General features: G+C 40.3%; 1 protein-coding gene across 19 annotated transcripts in view; it reads right to left on the bottom strand.

Annotated features, from left to right (window-relative positions):
* LOC133499991 (ubiquinol-cytochrome-c reductase complex assembly factor 3-like) overlaps positions 1 to 17947 on the bottom strand; it is a 124706-nt gene that overhangs the window by 84361 nt on the left and 22398 nt on the right. For 16 of the 19 annotated variants that reach the window (XR_009794807.1, XR_009794808.1, XR_009794806.1 and 13 more), the window contains one exon: positions 6384 to 6527. The exons of 1 other annotated variant lie outside the window; for it this stretch is intronic. Coding sequence is in view for 15 of the 18 variants with exons in the window: in XM_061818494.1 (XP_061674478.1) it covers positions 6384 to 6527 (144 nt within the window). In the remaining 3 variants the exon portion in view is untranslated. 2 more of the 19 variants (XM_061818502.1, XM_061818501.1) reach the window with 2 other exon arrangements.

The raw sequence follows: 17947 nt of genomic DNA, 5'->3' as shown, positions 1-17947 counted from the left end.
TTGCAACTAAGTGCATGTCAGAGCAAATGAAAATCATGAGAATTTTGGCAGGGCACAGAACCAGCCAAGTTTACAAAAAAAAAAAATTGTTCCACTTAAGTTTCCTAAGAGCACGGTGGTGCTGATAATCCTTAAATGGAAAAAGTTTGAAATGACCAGAACCCTTCCGCGAACTGTCCATCTGGCCAAACTGAGTGACCGGGGGAGAAGAGGCTTGGTGAGAGAGTTAAAAAAAAAAAAAACTCAAAGATGACTGTGGCTGCGCAACAAAGATGCAGTCGGGAAATGAGAGCAAGTTCTAGAAAGTCAATCATTGTAGTCCTCCACCAGTAAAGACAGGGCTGACTGAGGACTACCCTTGATCTGATTGCTCGACGCAAGATCTCATGCCTTGGGGTTAAAAACGATCACAAAAACAGTGAGCAAAACTCCCAGAACCACAATGAGGGACATAGTGAATGACCTGCAGACCGCTCGGACCAAAGTAACAAATGCAATCAGGAACAAATGACGGTACCACAGACTCCACAAGTGCCAGATGTTTCCCTCTGCTTAAGCAAGTCAATGTCCAGGCCTGTCTGAAGTTTGCTGGAGAGCATTTGGATGACACATACTATAATTGGGAGAATGTAATCTGGTCAGATGAAACCAAAACAGAACTTTCTGGTAAAGTTTGGAAAAGGAAGAAAGTAGAGTTAGATCCAAAGAACAACAAGTACTGTGAAGCATGGTGGTGGAAGATCAAGGAGTAACAAATGTACTAAAAATTTACATACCATAGCACTACGGTATTTGTATTTCATAAGTTCCAGGGACTCATTGTTCGAAGGTTTGGGAATCAATGTTACCATGACATATGTATCCCAGGATTAACAGCGTCAAGTGTAAAATGAGAGAGAAGGAAGAGTTGAAGAGGCAAGAGTGAAGGACCAGGAAGTGGAAATGATTACTAAGGGGGAAGTCAGAAAGGCACTACAAAGGATGAAAAATGGAAAGGCAGTTGGTCCTGATGACATACCGGTAGAGGTATGGAAGCAATTTGGAGAGATGGCTGTGGAGTTTTTGACCAACTTATTCAACAGAATACTAGCGGGCGAAAAGATGCCTGAAGAATGGAGGAAAAGTGTTCCAGTTCCCATTTTTAAGAACAAAGGGGATGTTCAGAGCTGTGGGAACTATAGAGGAATAAAGTTGTTGAGCCACACAATGAAGTTATGGGAAAGAGTAGTGGAGGCTAGACTCAGGACAGAAGTAAGTATCTGCGAGCAACAGTATGGTTTCATGCCTAGAAAGAGTACCACAGATGCATTATTTGCCTTGAGGATGCTAGTGGAAAAGTACAGAGAAGGTCAGAAGGCGCTCCATTGTGTCTTTGCGGATATAGAGAAAGCCTATGACAGAGTACCAAGAGAGGAACTGTGGTACTGCATGCGTAAGTCTGGTGTGGCAGAGAAGTATGTTAAAACAGTACAGGACATGTATGATGGCAGCAGAACAATGGTGAGGTGTGCCTTAGGTGTGACAGAGGAATTTAAGGTGGAGGTGGGACTGCATCAGGGATCAGCTCTGAGCCCCTTCCTGTTTGCAGTGGTAATGGATAGGCTGACAGATGAGGTTAGACTGGAATCCCCTTGGACCATGATGTTCGCAGATGATATTGTCATATGCAGTGAAAGCAGGGAGCATGCAGAGGAACAATTGGAAAGATGGAGACATGCACTGGAAAGGAGAGGAATGAAGATTAGCCGAAGTAAAAAAGAATATATGTGCGTGAATGAGAAAAGTAGAGGGGGAAGAGTGAGGCTACAGGGAGAAGAGATAGCGAGGGTGGACGACTTCAAATATTTGGGGTCAACAATACAGAGCAATGGAGAGTGTGGTCAGGAAGTGAAGAAACGGTCCAAGCAGGTTGGAACAGCTGGCGAAAGGTGTCTGGTGTGTGTTATGTGACAGAAGAGTGTCTGCTAGGATGAAGGGCAAAGTTTACAAAACAGTGGTGAGGGCGGCCATGATGTACGGATTAGAGACGTGGCACTGAAGCACTGAAGAACAACAGGAATCTGAACTGGAGGTGGCAGAAATGAAGATGTTGGAGGTTCTCGCTGGCGGAGTGACCAGGTTGGATAGGATTAGAAATGAGCTCATTCGAGGGACAGCCAAAGCTGGATGTTTTGGAGACAAGATTCGAGAGAGCAGACTTCGATGGTTTGGACATGTTCAGAGGCGAGAGAGTGAGTATATTGGTAGAAGGATGCTGAGGATGGAGCTCCCAGGCAAAAGAGCGAGAGGAAGACCAAAGAGAAGGTTTATGGATGTGGTGAGGGAAGACATGAGGGCAGTTGGGGTTAGAGAGGAAGATGCAGGAGATAGGCGAAGATGGCAAAAGATGACACGCTGTGCCGACCCCTAACGGGACAAGCCGAAAGGAAAAGAAGAAGAAGAAGAAGAAGATAACTGTTCATTATTTAGATGGATACCTTTACCCCAAAAAAATTTGTTGTTTTTGTAAATGATTGAATCGCATGAATTTGAGAATTATTAACGTCATGTTACGATATCAGTAGATAATGGACATTCTTACTAGTAATTGCTTCTGAACTCTCACCTCGTGTCCAAGCAAACACACTAATCCCATGAGCACTGTGAGCAACATCAGACGTACCGTGAAGAAAATAAGTATTTGAACAACCTGCTATCGGAAGTAGTATAGCAAGTGAAATTTTCATCGTAGGTGTATCCCCACAGTGAGAGAGATAATCTAAAACGAAAACTCCAGCAATCACAATGTGTGATTTTTTTAACGATTTATTTGTGTGATACGGCTGCAAAAAAGTATTTGAACACCTGAGAAAACCAATGGTATTTGGTACAGTAGCCTTTGTTTTCAATTACAGGGGTCAAATATTTCCTGTAGTTGTTCACCAGGTTTGTACACACTCTATGAGGGATTTTGGCCCACTCTTCTACACAGATCTCTAGATCAGACAGGTTTCTGGGCTGTCATTGAGAAACACAGAGTTTGAGCTCCCTCCAAAGATTTTCGATTGGGTTTAAGTCTGGAGACTGGCTGAGTATTGCCAGAACCTTGATATGCTTCTTACGGAGCCACTCCTTGGTTTTCCTTGCTGTGTGCTTCGGGTCATTGTCATGTTGAAAGACCCAACAATGACCCATCTTCAATGCTTTGAGGGATCAGCACACAATCCATGGCCTCGATCATCTTCTCCTTAATACAGGACGACAGCCTGTCCCATATGCAGAAAAACACCGCCAAAGCATGATGCTACCACGCCTATGCTACACAGTGGGGATGGTGTTCTTGGGTTGGAACTCATCATTCGACTTCCTCCAAACACAGTTTGTGGAATTATGACCAATAAGTTCCATTTTGGTCTCATCTGACCACAAAATTTTGTCCCATGACTCCTCTGTATCATCCAAATGGCCATTGGCAAACTTAAGACGGGCCTTGACATCTGCTGGTTGAAGCAGGGGAACCTTCCATCCCATGCATGACTTCAAACCATGACGTCTTAGTGTATTACCAACAGTCACCTTTTTATTACATTTTTAAGAACAATTTTGTTTTTGCAAACTTACAATGAAAATGTCAAAAGAATACATTGCTAACCAAACCAAGTTATAGTTAACTTGGTTTGGTTACCCATCAGAACACAAAAAATTACATTGCTAACTAAACCAAGTCAACTATGAACTATAAATTTGAAAGGTCGCTTCCAATTGTTTCATTTATTTTTTTTTAACCCACAATGTTATCCCCGTCTGTTTTTCTTGGTGTAAAACTGACTTATTGCTTGCAGAATATCTTTAGCAATGCATGTTGAAAGCTCAATGATGCTCCCAAACAGTTTTAAGGTTAATGCTATGTTGCCTCCTATATTTAAAATACAGAATTAGCTTTTGATGCACTGTATTGTCTGTGCTTTCATCCTTGATCAGGCTGTGCCAAGGTGGAATTTTAACATTATACACCATCTCACCCTGTACTTTCTACTTTGGCTTCAGACCAGACCTTTTTTACTCAAAAAAAGAGAATCTTTCTTTCACATACCCCGATATTCATTAAAGCAACAGCCTTTTTTTCCTCACTTTCATCATTATTATCGAGGGTATCTACATAAGCAGCATGTCTAAATCTCTTTGCCCTACGTTGCCCAGACTGTGTTGCTAACCAAAGCACTCGTGGTGGACAGTATTTTTAATTATGAGTGCACCACTTTAAGAGGCGGAGGGGGCGGTGTCAGGTAAACTTGGAAGTACAAGTAGGCTGAGCAGCAGACCGTGTGCTTCCATGTATTAAAAAAAAAAATAAAAAATAAGACGTCAGGCTCTGGTTCACTGCGCTGGATCGGTTTTCATGTGCACTGAGAATGTGCGCAATTTCATTGGTCAAGACTACACAAAATAAGCGAAGTCTTTCAATATCTGTGTATTTCTATTTGGAACAAATTTTTTGAGCGTGATTTTTCGTGCTCGACTGCAGATTTGCGAGTGCGATGGCGCGCGGGCGCCCATCAAATCACAGTGATTGCAAATGGCCTCAAAAACTGCCAAGTATACAACAACCGTTTTCATTGGTCGAATGTAGAAGAGTCAGATTGGAAAATGAACGAGTGTGGATTCTGTCACACTTGGAATATTGCAGAAAAACAGAATTTTTGTTTTTTTTATCTATGCAATTCAAAATGACGGAATATCGCCTATAAATGGAAAAATCCTGTCTGACTGTTACAGAGTGTGTGCATGACAACCGCTATAGTTCAAAATGCATCCAAAGTGCTGTGGTTAATCTTAAAGCTGCCAGCAAAGCACCCAAACTGAAGAGAACAGCTTTGTGGACACCGGATTGCAAAAAAAAAAAAAAAAAAAAAAAAAACTGGAGCTGATGGAGTGGCGAAAAAGTCAAACTTTTGGATATGATCAAAGACTGTAGAAGTTACGCTTTTGTGGTGCCATGATGGTGTGAATGAATTAGCGGCACGCTACATAAAGAATGATGCGGTAAAAATCCGTAAAACCCCTTCAATAACTTTTAATCAGGAAGCGAAATGTGTTCTGATGAACCTCAAGCTACAATGAAGGATTCACCCCTTTGAGGACGAGGCTTTTCGGCAAGCAAAGGTTGGTTATAAATTTTTTTTTAAAAATTGAAAAAAAAAAAAGGCGTGCAACAATTTGGTATGAGCTGTCGAGTTTTTTCGATTGTGTTGACCGGGTTATGTGTGTTGGATTAAATGGATTAATTGTACATACTTATATGTACACTTACATTTACCCGCATCTGCTTTGTTTGCTTACGGTTGTTTGTTTATCGTCTCACGGTTGCTTTATTTATCACGTTTGCTGAGTTTGTTCCATTACGGACCGCCCTCAGGAAAAAAATGGATTTATGGTGATGTGGCAAAAACAAGCTGGAGATGATGAGAGACAGGTCCTGCGTTCTGCTCGATAACAAAAGTTCCTCTTGTCGAGGAGGAGGTGCCACACCAGCGAAACGGAAGGGATGTAACAGCGACACATCGAAGTGACGTCACAATGGTGCATCACGGGCATTCAGTGCTACAGAGAAGACATCCCACGTTTGCTTTGTTTATGACTATCAGTACGGCAATAAAAATGTTATTTTATTTAACAAGACACTTCTACTGTTGTAATTTTAGTCTCAAGTGGGCAAAGTATAAATGTTAATAAATGTTGAAATATTCTGCTACCCACACGGCAGCTCCAGCAGAAGTCTCCAAGTGATGAATGGTATATATACAGTAATATTATACAGTCAGCCTTTTATAATTTGTATTTTTATTATAAATTTGTAATACTGTATATATTGTATTTATAATGTTTTATAATTAAAGATTTAACTAAATATCTCTTTTTGTCTCAAATATCTAAATTACACATACTGGCTACATACTTTAAACATTCTGGTACCCACAATCATACATCCCCTGCTACTTCGAAGTTTTTCACTTTACATGGGTGGATCTGGTATCAATTAACTGCGAAAAATGAGGGATTACTGTACATATTCATTTTATTTCTTTATTTCATAATTTATTCTTTGAAGCAGAAATATTAATTTACACAGGTACAATGCCTCACTTTCTGTGAAGTTAGTATACAGATATAACTATTTATGCAACTATACTAATAAATCAACCGGAGTTACCTCATTTTCAGTTTTTGTGAAAAATGTTCATTTGGTGCATCCCTGGTACATACAAAAAAAAAATTTTTATGTAAAATTCATAATCTGGAACAGAAGTTACTAGATATTTTAAAAAAGTCCAATTTATGTGGCTGAATACTGTACAGTATTGGCAAATCTAAAGGAATTACCGGCAAAATGGACTGGTGCTCACCCGTTTTAGTTCTGCTTCAAAAATAAGTGTGGTGTTAGCTGGAACACAGTCAGGCACACCTTCCGCTCCATTAGCAAGGTGCAGTGGGACCACAATGAGACGGCAGCCAGCCTTTCTCATGCCCAGCATCTCGTTCTCCCATCCCTGCTCAAACGTTAAAGGTATGAAAAAATAAAGGTGTTCAAGCAAGACAAAAAAAAAAGATCATTCTTGGTGCATGCTGCACACTTTTTCCGTAAACATATGTAAGAAAGTTTGTCAGAATCATTATTTTCTGTTCATTTGCATTTGGATTTTTGACTTGATATTTGGCTATTATGGTATTATAATAAACATCTCACAACCATGGAAATTGGAGACTGTAAAACAAGAGGAAAGGTGCATGAAGGAATAACCATTTAGATTTCAACAACCAAATTGTGTGGATCTGGATAAGGGTGCATTTATTTTCTCTTTTTTTATGAAGTTAATATGGTACCATTGGCACTGTCCAAACCTCAGAATATTGACACCAGTGTCTGTTATTCAACCTGAATTAATTACAACCTAGGCTGCTCACAGACAAATAAAGCTCTTTGATTTTTCTTTTTTATGAAGAGTTCACCTTTGATGGATGTGTATGTTCTAAATTGTGGCCTTCCATTTAGAGTGGTTATAGAAGTATTCAGATCCTTTTCAATTTCTCACTATTATATTGCAACCATTTGCAAAACAAACTTCTCATTAAATGTACACAGAACCCAATATTGAGAGAAAAAAAAAACAATTGTTGATCCCCCCAGTGGACAAGTGCACATGTTTTTTTTTTTAATATATATTTTTCCCCCACACTTTTATATAAAAACAGAGATGGAAAGAAAGTAAAAGAAAAAAGGTATACAATTATTTTACATTCTTTAACAATGGGATAATAATACCTTTATGAAAGACAGAATAGGAGGCTTTCTTTCATTTCCAAATAAACCCCCAACAAATCTGATCTAATTGGTCAACCTCAACCAAGGTCATAGCCGTAAGTGAGTTAAAAAAATTAACCTTAAGAGGGAAACAATAACAATAATCATAGTAGTCAAAAAAAGAAAAATGACACTACCTCAGAGCATTTTAGAACAAATGTTCCAAAAACAAATGTACAATGATTTACATATTTGCTTCAAGTAAAACTTGAAGTTTCTTTAAGTTTCAAATTTTCTTGTTATCAGAACCCTTGGGTGATACCCATTCTGGCAACAAGAAAAAAATGCAGTGAGTTAAAAAAAATGCATTGCACACAAGCAATGCACAACACGCGAAAAAAAAAAAGATAATCATAGCAACAACAACAAAAGCAATAATAACTGATGGGAACCAATTAACAAACTTAGATAAACTTGATTTCACATTACAGTGAAGAAAATAAGTATTTGAACACTACGATATTGAAAGTTCTCCCACTTAGAAATCATGGAGGTTCGTAGGTGCATGTCCACTGTGAAAGAGATCATCTAAAAAGAAAAATCCAGCAATCACAATGTATGATTAACAATTTGTGTGATACAGCTGCAAATAAGTATTTGAACACCTTTCGATCAGCTAGAATTTTGACCATCAAAGACTTGTTAGTCTGCCTTTAAAAGTCCACCTCCACTCCATGTATTATCCTGAATCAGATGCACCTGTGTTAGGTCATTAGCTGCATAAAGACACCTGTCCACCCCATATAATCAGTAAGACTCAAACTTGTAACATGCCCAAGACCAAAGAGCTGTCCGAAGATACGAGAGACAAAATTGTAAAGCTCCACATGGCTGGAAAGGCCTGGGGAGAAATTGCCAAGCAACTTGGTGAAAAAAAGGTCCATTGTTGGAGCAATCATGAGAAAATGGAAGAAGCTAAACATGATGGTCAATCTCAAGGAGTGCAGCTCCATGCAAGATATCTCCTCCTGGGGTCTAAATCTGCTGGAAAGGGCACCGGAGAAATTACCAAGGAATCAGCCCAAGACTACACGACAGGACTTGGTCAATGACCTGAAAACAGCTGGGACTGCTGTTTCCAAGGACTGTTGGCAATATACTAAGACGTCATGGTTTGAAATCATGCATGGGATGGAAGGTTTCCCTGCTTAAACCAGCACATGTCAAGGCCCGTCTTAAGTTTTTCAATGACCATTTGGATGATACAGAGGAGTCATAGGAGAATATTTTGTGGTCAGATGAGACCAAAACAGAACTTTATGGTCATAATTCCACTAATTGTGTTTGGAGGAAGATGAATGATGAGTTCCATCCCAAGAACACCATCCCTATTGTGAAGCATGGGGGTGGTCGCATCTTGCTTTGGGCGTGTTTTTCTGCACATGGGACAAGACGACTGCACTCTATTAAGGACAGGATGACCGCGGCCATGCATTGTGAGATTTTGGGGTACAAACTCTTTCACTCAGAGCATTGAAGATGGGTCATGGCTGGGTCTTTCAACATGACAATGACCTGAAGCACACAGCCAGGAAAACCAAGGAGTGGCTTCATAAAAAAGCATATCAAGGTTCTGGTGTGACCTTGCCAGTCTCCAGACATAAACCCAATAGAAAATCTTTGGAGGGACCTGAAACTCTTGTGTTTCTCAGCGACAGCCCAGAAACCTGTCTGATCTAGAGATGATCTGTTTCTCCTGCAGTCTGTGCAAGCCTACAACTACAGGAAACATTTGACCCCTGTAATTGCTAACAAAGGCCACTGTACCAAATATTAACACTGGTTTTCTCAGGTGTTCAAATACTTATTTGCAGCTGTATCACACAAATGAATCGTTAAACAAAAACATACATTGTGATTTCTGGATTTTTCTTATTAGATTATCTCTCTCACAGTGGACACAGTGAAACCTATGATGAAAATTTCAGACTCCTCCATGATTTCTAAGTGGGAGAAATTGCAACATAGCTGGGTGTTCAAATACTTATTTTCTTCACTGTATGCAGTGACATATTTTGTCCAATTTCCAAAACATTACTTTCATACGGAATGGGAGGCGGACAACTTTTTCACGAAGTCATTTTCAAAGTGCGTTTGCCACATCTGCCAGTGAAATGTGGAGCGGCATTTTCAAACGATTCATGGAAAATACGACACCGACATTCTGCCGAAAACCAAGCTGAGAATGAGGAAAGTGAACGAACTAAAATCCCAACTGGCCGCACAGCAGTCACTTTTCACACAATAAAGTTCAACAGCGAAAGCCGCCACTGAAACACCGTTTCCAGGTTCATCACATCTTTGTTAATAAGAAGTCCTTCCAAAACAATCTTTTAAAAATAAGGCGGATTATCTATAATATCTTCAATTAAATCTCTAAAGCTGTAAAGGAGTACAGTTACACGACGCTGTGAAGCCATGGCTGATGTGTGGAAGGACACTGGAGATTGTAAGTTTCTCACTGTAGTTGGACGAATCCACTGACGCGAATGACACAGCCCAGGTGTGCATTTTCATTCGGATGATGTTTAGTAATCATCAACGTGAACTCAGTTTGAAAAAATGTTTAAAGTTAATTATGTTGTGTAATATTGGCTGATGCGGTAATGCAGGGCACACAAACATACATTTACACAAAGAATCCACTATATACATTAAAATATGTTTAGCGTTTTTGTAGTGGGTAGTTCTCTGTGACTTGGGAATTCTATTTCATCAATGGGTATTCAAAAGAAACAAACGAAAAAAAAACAATCGAGCATGATAAGGAATTTATTACCATGTTAGTTTTTCATGACAAAAGTATATCATTACTACTATAGTTGCTGTTAGGATTGTTTTATCATGAGTTTGTTTCTGTTAGTCCTAGTCTGAATTGTTCTCATTGTGAGCTGCGTGCGTGTCTTGAAGTGTGACCCAGTGAGACCTGGGAGGCGATGCCCCCCTCCCGACCTCAAGCTGATAATCCTGAACACTGGGAAGCGATGTCTTCATCCTGACCTCAGCATGTTTCCCTTCTGATCTTAAGAAGATACTCCTTAACACTGGGAGGAGATAACGCCTTTCTACCACAAGATGATACCCCCAAATGCCATAAACATGTCTTTAAACAATGCCATGCTTCTTCTCATGTGGGTTTATCAGGACACTCTTGCAGCCTTGAAGAAACATGTACCTTAGTGTTTATGTGCTGTTGGTGTAGCCATCTGTGTCAGCATTTTCACTGTGTAACCATGTAACCCTTTGACCTGAGAATGCAATAAAAAGAGCAGACGGACTACCACTTTGGGAGTCTGAGGAAGCGCACTCACACAGTGTGTCCTCCATCTGTCCCTCGTGAGAAAGACAATCTTGGTTGGTTTGAGTTCACTATATACAGTCCTCAGGCTTGTCTTAGCTGTTTTTCTAGGAACATCTCTGACGGAGCAAAATCCAGCAACAAACGAGCCGGCATTTTGGCTCACGCGCAGAAAAAACACCTAATTTCTGACCTGTACAAGGTAAATACACTCCACTCTGCAGCTGAAGGTGTCTGCAAAATAAGTCACTTTCGGCTTCTTCTTCAATCCAAAACAATCAACTGATTTTACATGGGGAAAGATGAAAAAAAAAATTAAATATACTGCAACAATGTGACATGCTGTAAAAAAAATGAAACTTTTTCTTCTTTTCGGCTTGTCCCGATTAGGGGTCGCCACAGTGCGTCATCTTTTTCCATCGAAGCCTATCTCGTGCATCTTCCTCACTAACACCCACAGTCTTCATGTCGTCCCTCACCACATCCATCAACCTTTTCTTTGGTCTTCCTCTCGATCATTTGCCTTGCAGCTCCATCGAAAGCACCCTTCTACCAATTTACTCACTCTCTCACCTCCGAACATGTCCAAACCATTGAAGTCTGCTCTCTTGAACCTTCTCTCCAAAACATCCAACTTTGGCTGTCCTTCAAATGTGCTCATTTCTAATCCTATCCAACCTGCTTACTCCGAGCGAGAACCTCAACATCTTCATTTCTGCTACCTCAAGTTCTGCTTTGTGGTGTTTCTTCAGTGCCATCTCTACGCCGTACATCATGGGTGGCCTCACCACTGTTATATTGATAAATGTAGGAATAATTATGATCACAATTATTCTTACATTTCCCCCCTGTTTATCCTACATTTGCTACCACGTTTTCTAGAGCAGAGCAAAGCATTCTTCATTGCAGGCAGAGACAGTAACTGAATTGGAGCAGAGAAAAGCATTTCTTCATTGCAGGCAGGAACAGGAACTGAATTGAAGCAAAGCAAAGCATTTCTTCATTGCAGGCAGAAACAGTAACTTAATACCATTTACAATTATTTCTACATTATCCTCCTGTTTATCCTACATTTGCTCAAATCCTTAAATCATCGAATAGATAACCCTTTCGGCTTACACTCGGAGGAAAATATAGCACTAATTACTTGTAATCTTCAGGATCAGAGAACAGGTCTGGAAGAAAAGTCATAACGTCATCATCGTGGTCAACAATATCACTGTCATTACTCTGTTGTGCCAATAACGGATATATTTCTGGCAAATTTGAATTTGTCGGGGCAATAGCAGTGGTTATAAGTTGGTTAAGTGATGCCTTTATGCAGGGAATATAATAACATCCACACAATGCAAGAATAGCTGCAAACAGCGATAGAAACTAGGACAGAGAACACCAAATTTTTAGATTTGCCAAACTTCCACACAACCCCCCCCCCCCCCCACTAGTCAGACCTGGCTGATGTGTTTACACCAGAGTACTCCTTCATCTTGTGGTTCAGGGTGCGGAGGCCTTAAATTGCTCTTGTGCGTGACCCATCAGGTGCTGTGATATTTGGAATAAACAACACTGGTCACCGAACATTGAGCAGTCGCCACCCTTCTCGGCCAGGAGCATGTCGAACGCTATGCGGTTCTGGAACGTCATGAGTGAGGTTGCAGCTTGTTGTTCCCTAATGGCAATAAAGCCTGCTTCCGTATAATTACCTAGTTTCTGTACATTGTAATGTGTGTAGTTGAGTCTGTCAACGTTTTTATTCAGAGTTATCCATAACAAGATGGATTCCCATCCTGCAGCAATCTCGTAAACCAACTTATAGTCATCTGGTATGCAGTTGGGATGCCATTTGCATCAATGTATGTCAGATCTCCATCTTTCCAAGAGGACCTTCGCCTTCGGGAGAACCCAAGGGGAGGTCCAAAGATGGATGCGGCCAATTGTATATCCTCTGCTTTGGATGGAAACACAGTCACAGATAAGAGCAGTGATACCAGTGTACACGTTCCTGCTGCATTTATCAGTGTGTCATACAACTTTTGACCAACACACCACCACAACAAATCACTGCATGGGAGCAGTGGGGCAGTTTGCAGATGGATATCATGACACCATGTTTTGTTGAGACTTCCCACCTTAAAATCTGTCCCTGTAAAGCTAACACAGGAGAAATCAGCCAATGCAACATTAGTAGATAATATCAGTTTATCATTTACTGCCTTAGTTGTTGGATAAACAATTTCTGACAAGCGGTGTTCGGAGTTGTTTTAGTCATTACCTCCAGGGTACATTGTGTTGGGATTTCTGTTGGAATGACACATTAGTGGCCCAAGGCCCATGCATGTGATGTAACTATAGTTTACCTTAGCTGCATTCTACATTAATAACAACCAGTTTTGTTACCTATTTGTAAAAAAAAATAATCATAATCATGAAAAAAATGTTCCTCAGGTTTTTCGGTTAAAATACTCCCTCCATAGCATACGTACTCTTTTGTATGGCATTCGGGTTTAAGGTAGCATTAAATTGGCAAATGGTGAGAAGAAAGTGGGGGTTTCATTTAGCATAAGCCCAAAGATGGAATCCCCAGCAATTAGACTCTGCGAAGGAATTGAAAAAGTGCTGAACTGATTCACTTGGAGGCACACATGGAGTCCTCCTCTCATGCCTTGGTGACTCCCGCATAGTTGTTTACCAATGTTATTTGAAAGGAGGTTGCGCCTCTTTATATGTGTGGTAGGCATAGTTGACTGAGTATAATTATTTATGCATTTTTTTGTCAGCTTTACAGGTGTCCAAAAGTAGCATATGAACAAAAATATCATTACGGCTGTCAATGTTGCAGCCCAACATGCTATCATATTATTTAGCCATTTTGAAGTCATGTCGACCAAGTCACCCCTAAATGAGTCAAGTGTCTTTTAAATCTTCACCAGCCTTCAGGTATTTTCAGATACTATAAATCTGCACCCACCGTATGCTGGTCTTTGCTCACCTTTCCCCTTGGGTGACTCAGCTGAGATGACCTTTTACAGTGTGTAAGGTGTATCCACGTGTTTCTTTCTGCTATTTTGTCCATGTCATTCAGCTCTTGCTCAGTCTACGCCAGTGTTCGGGTAAAACTGCATGTACAGTAGATGTTAATTCATAAACAGACATAGGATGAATAGACAAATGGCAGAAATAAGGTGATAAAAACACAGTAACTTGCTAATTTTTTTTTTTTTTTTTGGATGGTGTAGTGCAGGGATGTCAAACTCATTTCTCTTGCGGGCCACGTTGTAGTTCGGGTTTCCCTCAGAAGGACATTTCGAGTGAAGGCAGCGTGGGTTTGATTCCCGCTCAGTGATGGTGTCGATATCTGCACTGTGACTGGCTGGCGACCAGTTTGGGGTGTAGTCTGCCGCTGCCCGACGTTAGCTAGGATTGGCTCCAGCTCTCTCTCTCCGAATAAATGCAGACGGGTTGCGTCAGGAAAGGCATCCGGCGTAAAAAAATAAAAAAAGACAGTTAATGCCACACCACCATGACAATGGCACAAAAATGGCTTTACACATCAACGCTGATAAAATTTGTTTCTAGTCCTATCAAATTGATGCATGTGAAATTTCCTAGTGACATGCCATTAGAAAACAATGTATTTTTGTTTTTCAAAAGAAGTTAATGGAAACACAGAATCCCAACTTTTTTTTTTTTTTTGCATTCGTTATCAATTAATAGCATTGGTATTATCTCTGGATCTATGCAAACAACACAATCTTTTGGACACGTTTTTTGTATGTAGTTATCAAATTTGTTTTTTGTTTTTATTTTATTTTATTTTTTTTTTTGGGGTGGGACCTTGAGTGGTTCCCACAGGTACTACTCGAACAGAGAAATGAAAATAACGGTAGCGTTTTCATACAACACCCAACAGCAAAATTTAACTGTTTAGTCACCATTATGACAGCAGTCTCACTCCTATGTGTAACCGGACTACAGCGACCTTGGCAGTGGGAATGAGAACAGCTATCTTACAAGTGGCCAATAAAAACAAATTAGTTTTGTTTGTGTTAACAATGGTTTCAAAAGCAATAACTTTCCTACAATCAACAAATGAACTCAAGTACCCCTTTTTGCAATTTTTTAAGCTGTTTGGGGTTGTTAATAACTCCTGAAAGGGACCCACTTGTGTGGGTTTTTTTTTCCTCTTCATCATTCGTCTATCTCTGTGTTGTTTGGAAAATATTGGTCATTTGTATGGTCTCCCAAACAGTGCTTTGAATGGAATGAGACCCTTACATGCTTGTAATGTATGTATAGTAAGACTAAATCTATCATTGTGTCCAAATTGCCCCTACGTGTGGTTGTGAGTGCGGCTGTTTGTCTCCATGTGACCTGCAATTGGCTGGCAACCAGGTCAGGGTGTACCTTGCCTCCTGCCCTTTGACAGCTGGGATAGACTCCAGCCCTCCCCATGACCCTTGTGAGGATAAGCGGCTAAGAAAATGGATGGAGGGATGAACGGATGTGTAGCTTGAGGAAACTGACCACGTTTTGGATGCACATTCCCTTGTGGATTATGTCGCACACAGATCAAACAAGCCCTACAAAAAAAAAGTTTTTGCATACAAGTTAAATCCATGGATCATGTAATGCCTTTGTACCAGGGCTACCATTCCCCCTGTTGAGACCTGAGACTTCCCATGGCTCAAGATTGCCGCCCACTTAAAAAATGTTTTAGGTAGAATTTTTTTGTATCTGTGCTGACATAATTCCAATTTTATAATGTAGTACCTTATTTTTTCCACATTTTTAGTTCTGCTGGTAAGCTTTGTTGTTGCATTTTGTTTAACACAACATCTCAAAGTATGTCTTCATTTGTTACATGGTCAGCTAATCCCATAAAGGTTTTGCTGTTTCTTTTGCTGTTTTATCTGTAAATACATTTCCTAATGATTCTTTCTCTGTATTTGATGTTTGTACTGCACATTTACAAATGGCTGTTTCTTTTGGTAATTGAACTGCTATGAGCAAATTTTGTAGTAGCTCTGCATATGTCACTGTGTTCCCTGTCGTTGTCACTATTCCTTTATTTTTCCAGTATTGTCTGTGTAGATTGTGATACCACCGTGAATACAGCAGCATCTGGTCTCAGATTGTTTAAGACTGTCCAATATATATATATATTGTCTGTACAGTTCAGTCGTCCCAATCCAAATCTGGTTCTTTTTCTGTCCAATCAGGAACATTTCGTACTACCAAAACAAATTGTCCCAAACTCTCCCACTCCTGTTATAATGACGTGTGTGGTGGTGTCCATTCCTTGTGTAGTGCATTTAGTTTGTCAATCAGTCTTGTTCCTGTCACCACGACTGATATACCATCTGAGTACAGATAATCATGATTTTGTCTGGTGTGGGCTGTTATAAGTTTATCTTATACTACATTGTCACATGCATTGAGTCACTTCCTACGTCAGTTTGTGGTTGTTCAATCACGTCTTGAGCTGTTTGCAGCAAGAAATCTCCTGTTCTTGTGGGAGGTTTGTTTGGAATATGTAAGGTATAATAGAGCGCTGGATTCCTATTTTATAAAATATTTAACTTTCCTCCCAGTAATTCCTTTTTTTTTTTTTTTTTTACTTCTATTTTTCCTGTAAGAGAGGGAATTAAGCGCATTCCTTCCCACTGAACAGGGTGACAATTACACTCCGTTTGAGGTAATTCTCAAGCTTCTACCACAAGTGGCGGAGAATTCTTACCTCTGCATCCTCAAACAGTTGTCACTCAATTTCCTGTTCAAATGAGGTAGCGAACCTCCACTCACACTTTTACACATGTTTCACGGAGCTCACAGACAGGACACACCTTCCCCTTTTCTCAGTTTTATAGACTAATTAGTCTACTCGATAGTGACTAGTATTCTCAAGGTTTGGTTCTGCCGCAGTCACCCAGACGCCCATTCACTCATTCCTCATGAGTGTGGGAGTTTCCTACTCACCAGAGATGTCTTCACTTCCTTCGGCTTCTCGTCAACCCTCAGCCTCCAGGCGCAAAGTCGAGGCCCAGTCCCGGAAAGGGTCTCAAGTGCCGTGGCCACGGTCTTTGCCTGGACGTCGACTCGGCCCCTGGAAACCTCAGGTATCCTGAGATCCGGCTCGAAGGACCAAGTAAATGTCAGGTTCACCAATCAGACATTCATTAAACAGGACAAAAAACGAAGCAAAGACACCAGTTCAAGTCTCGCGAGGAGAGAGGAGAGGAACTGTCTCGTACAATTCACCACTGCACTCTCTGATTATCCTCTCCTCAGCACCTCTATTTATTTAGTTTTAAGACGCCCTTATTTACATGGATGTTACAAAAAGGAGACGACAAGCAAAACAGTTTGAAACAAGGTCTACATGTTTGTTCACGTGCGTGTGCATGTGTGGAAGATTGCTGAATACATGTGTGGTCATCATTTCTTTAACAGGCAGCAGTTCTAACAGTTCTGATGATGTTTTTGTTCTTGCTATCTCCTGCTAGGAGGCTGCCACGTTATCTAGGGCAGAGCAAAGCATTTCTTTATTGGAAGCAAATGTATGATAATTATGATCACAATTATTCCTAAAGAGTCCAACTATCTTTCCGTTTTTCATTCCGTTCAGTGCCCTTTTTAACTTCTCCCTTACTAATCATTGCCACTTCCTGGTCATTCACGCTTACCTCTTCAACTCTTCCCTCTCTCCCATTTTCTTCATTAATAAACTACTCAAAGTACTCATTCCATCTACTTAGCACAAGCGACCTTTGCCTTCTTAATCTTCCTACCCGCTACCAGAGTCATTTTACACACCACCATCCTATGCTGTCGGGCTACACTCTCCCCCACCACGACCTTACAGTCAGTAACCCAATTCAAATTACATAGTCTGCACAAAATATCATCCACCTGCGTGCTGTAAACAAATGAACCCTGAAAAAATGAAGTACGTTTCTTTCGGGTCGTCCCAACGCTCATATTTGTTTGGCAGATATTATTCTTATTTGTTTCGGTTAGACAACATACTAGAATTCACGTTTTAGGTGTCAGTGTCATTTGTTCTGACATGCACTGTGAGCTGTAAGGTCTTACATAGACAGATGTGTGGCTTTATTAATCATATCCAATCGGAATAATCAAACACAGCTGGACTCCAATGAAGGTGAACCACAACCTTTAGGATGATCAGAAGAAAATATATGAGTGTGAATAATTATGGCAGTATGTTTCTATTTTAATCAAACTGCAAAAATCCATTTTTTCTGTCATTATGGGGTTCTGGGGGCACATTAATGATGAAACAAAATATT

Source organism: Syngnathoides biaculeatus, chromosome 4 (assembly GCF_019802595.1).
Source record: "Syngnathoides biaculeatus isolate LvHL_M chromosome 4, ASM1980259v1, whole genome shotgun sequence".
Classification (NCBI taxonomy): domain Eukaryota; kingdom Metazoa; phylum Chordata; class Actinopteri; order Syngnathiformes; family Syngnathidae; genus Syngnathoides; species Syngnathoides biaculeatus.
This window is presented reverse-complemented; position numbering and strand designations above follow the sequence as displayed.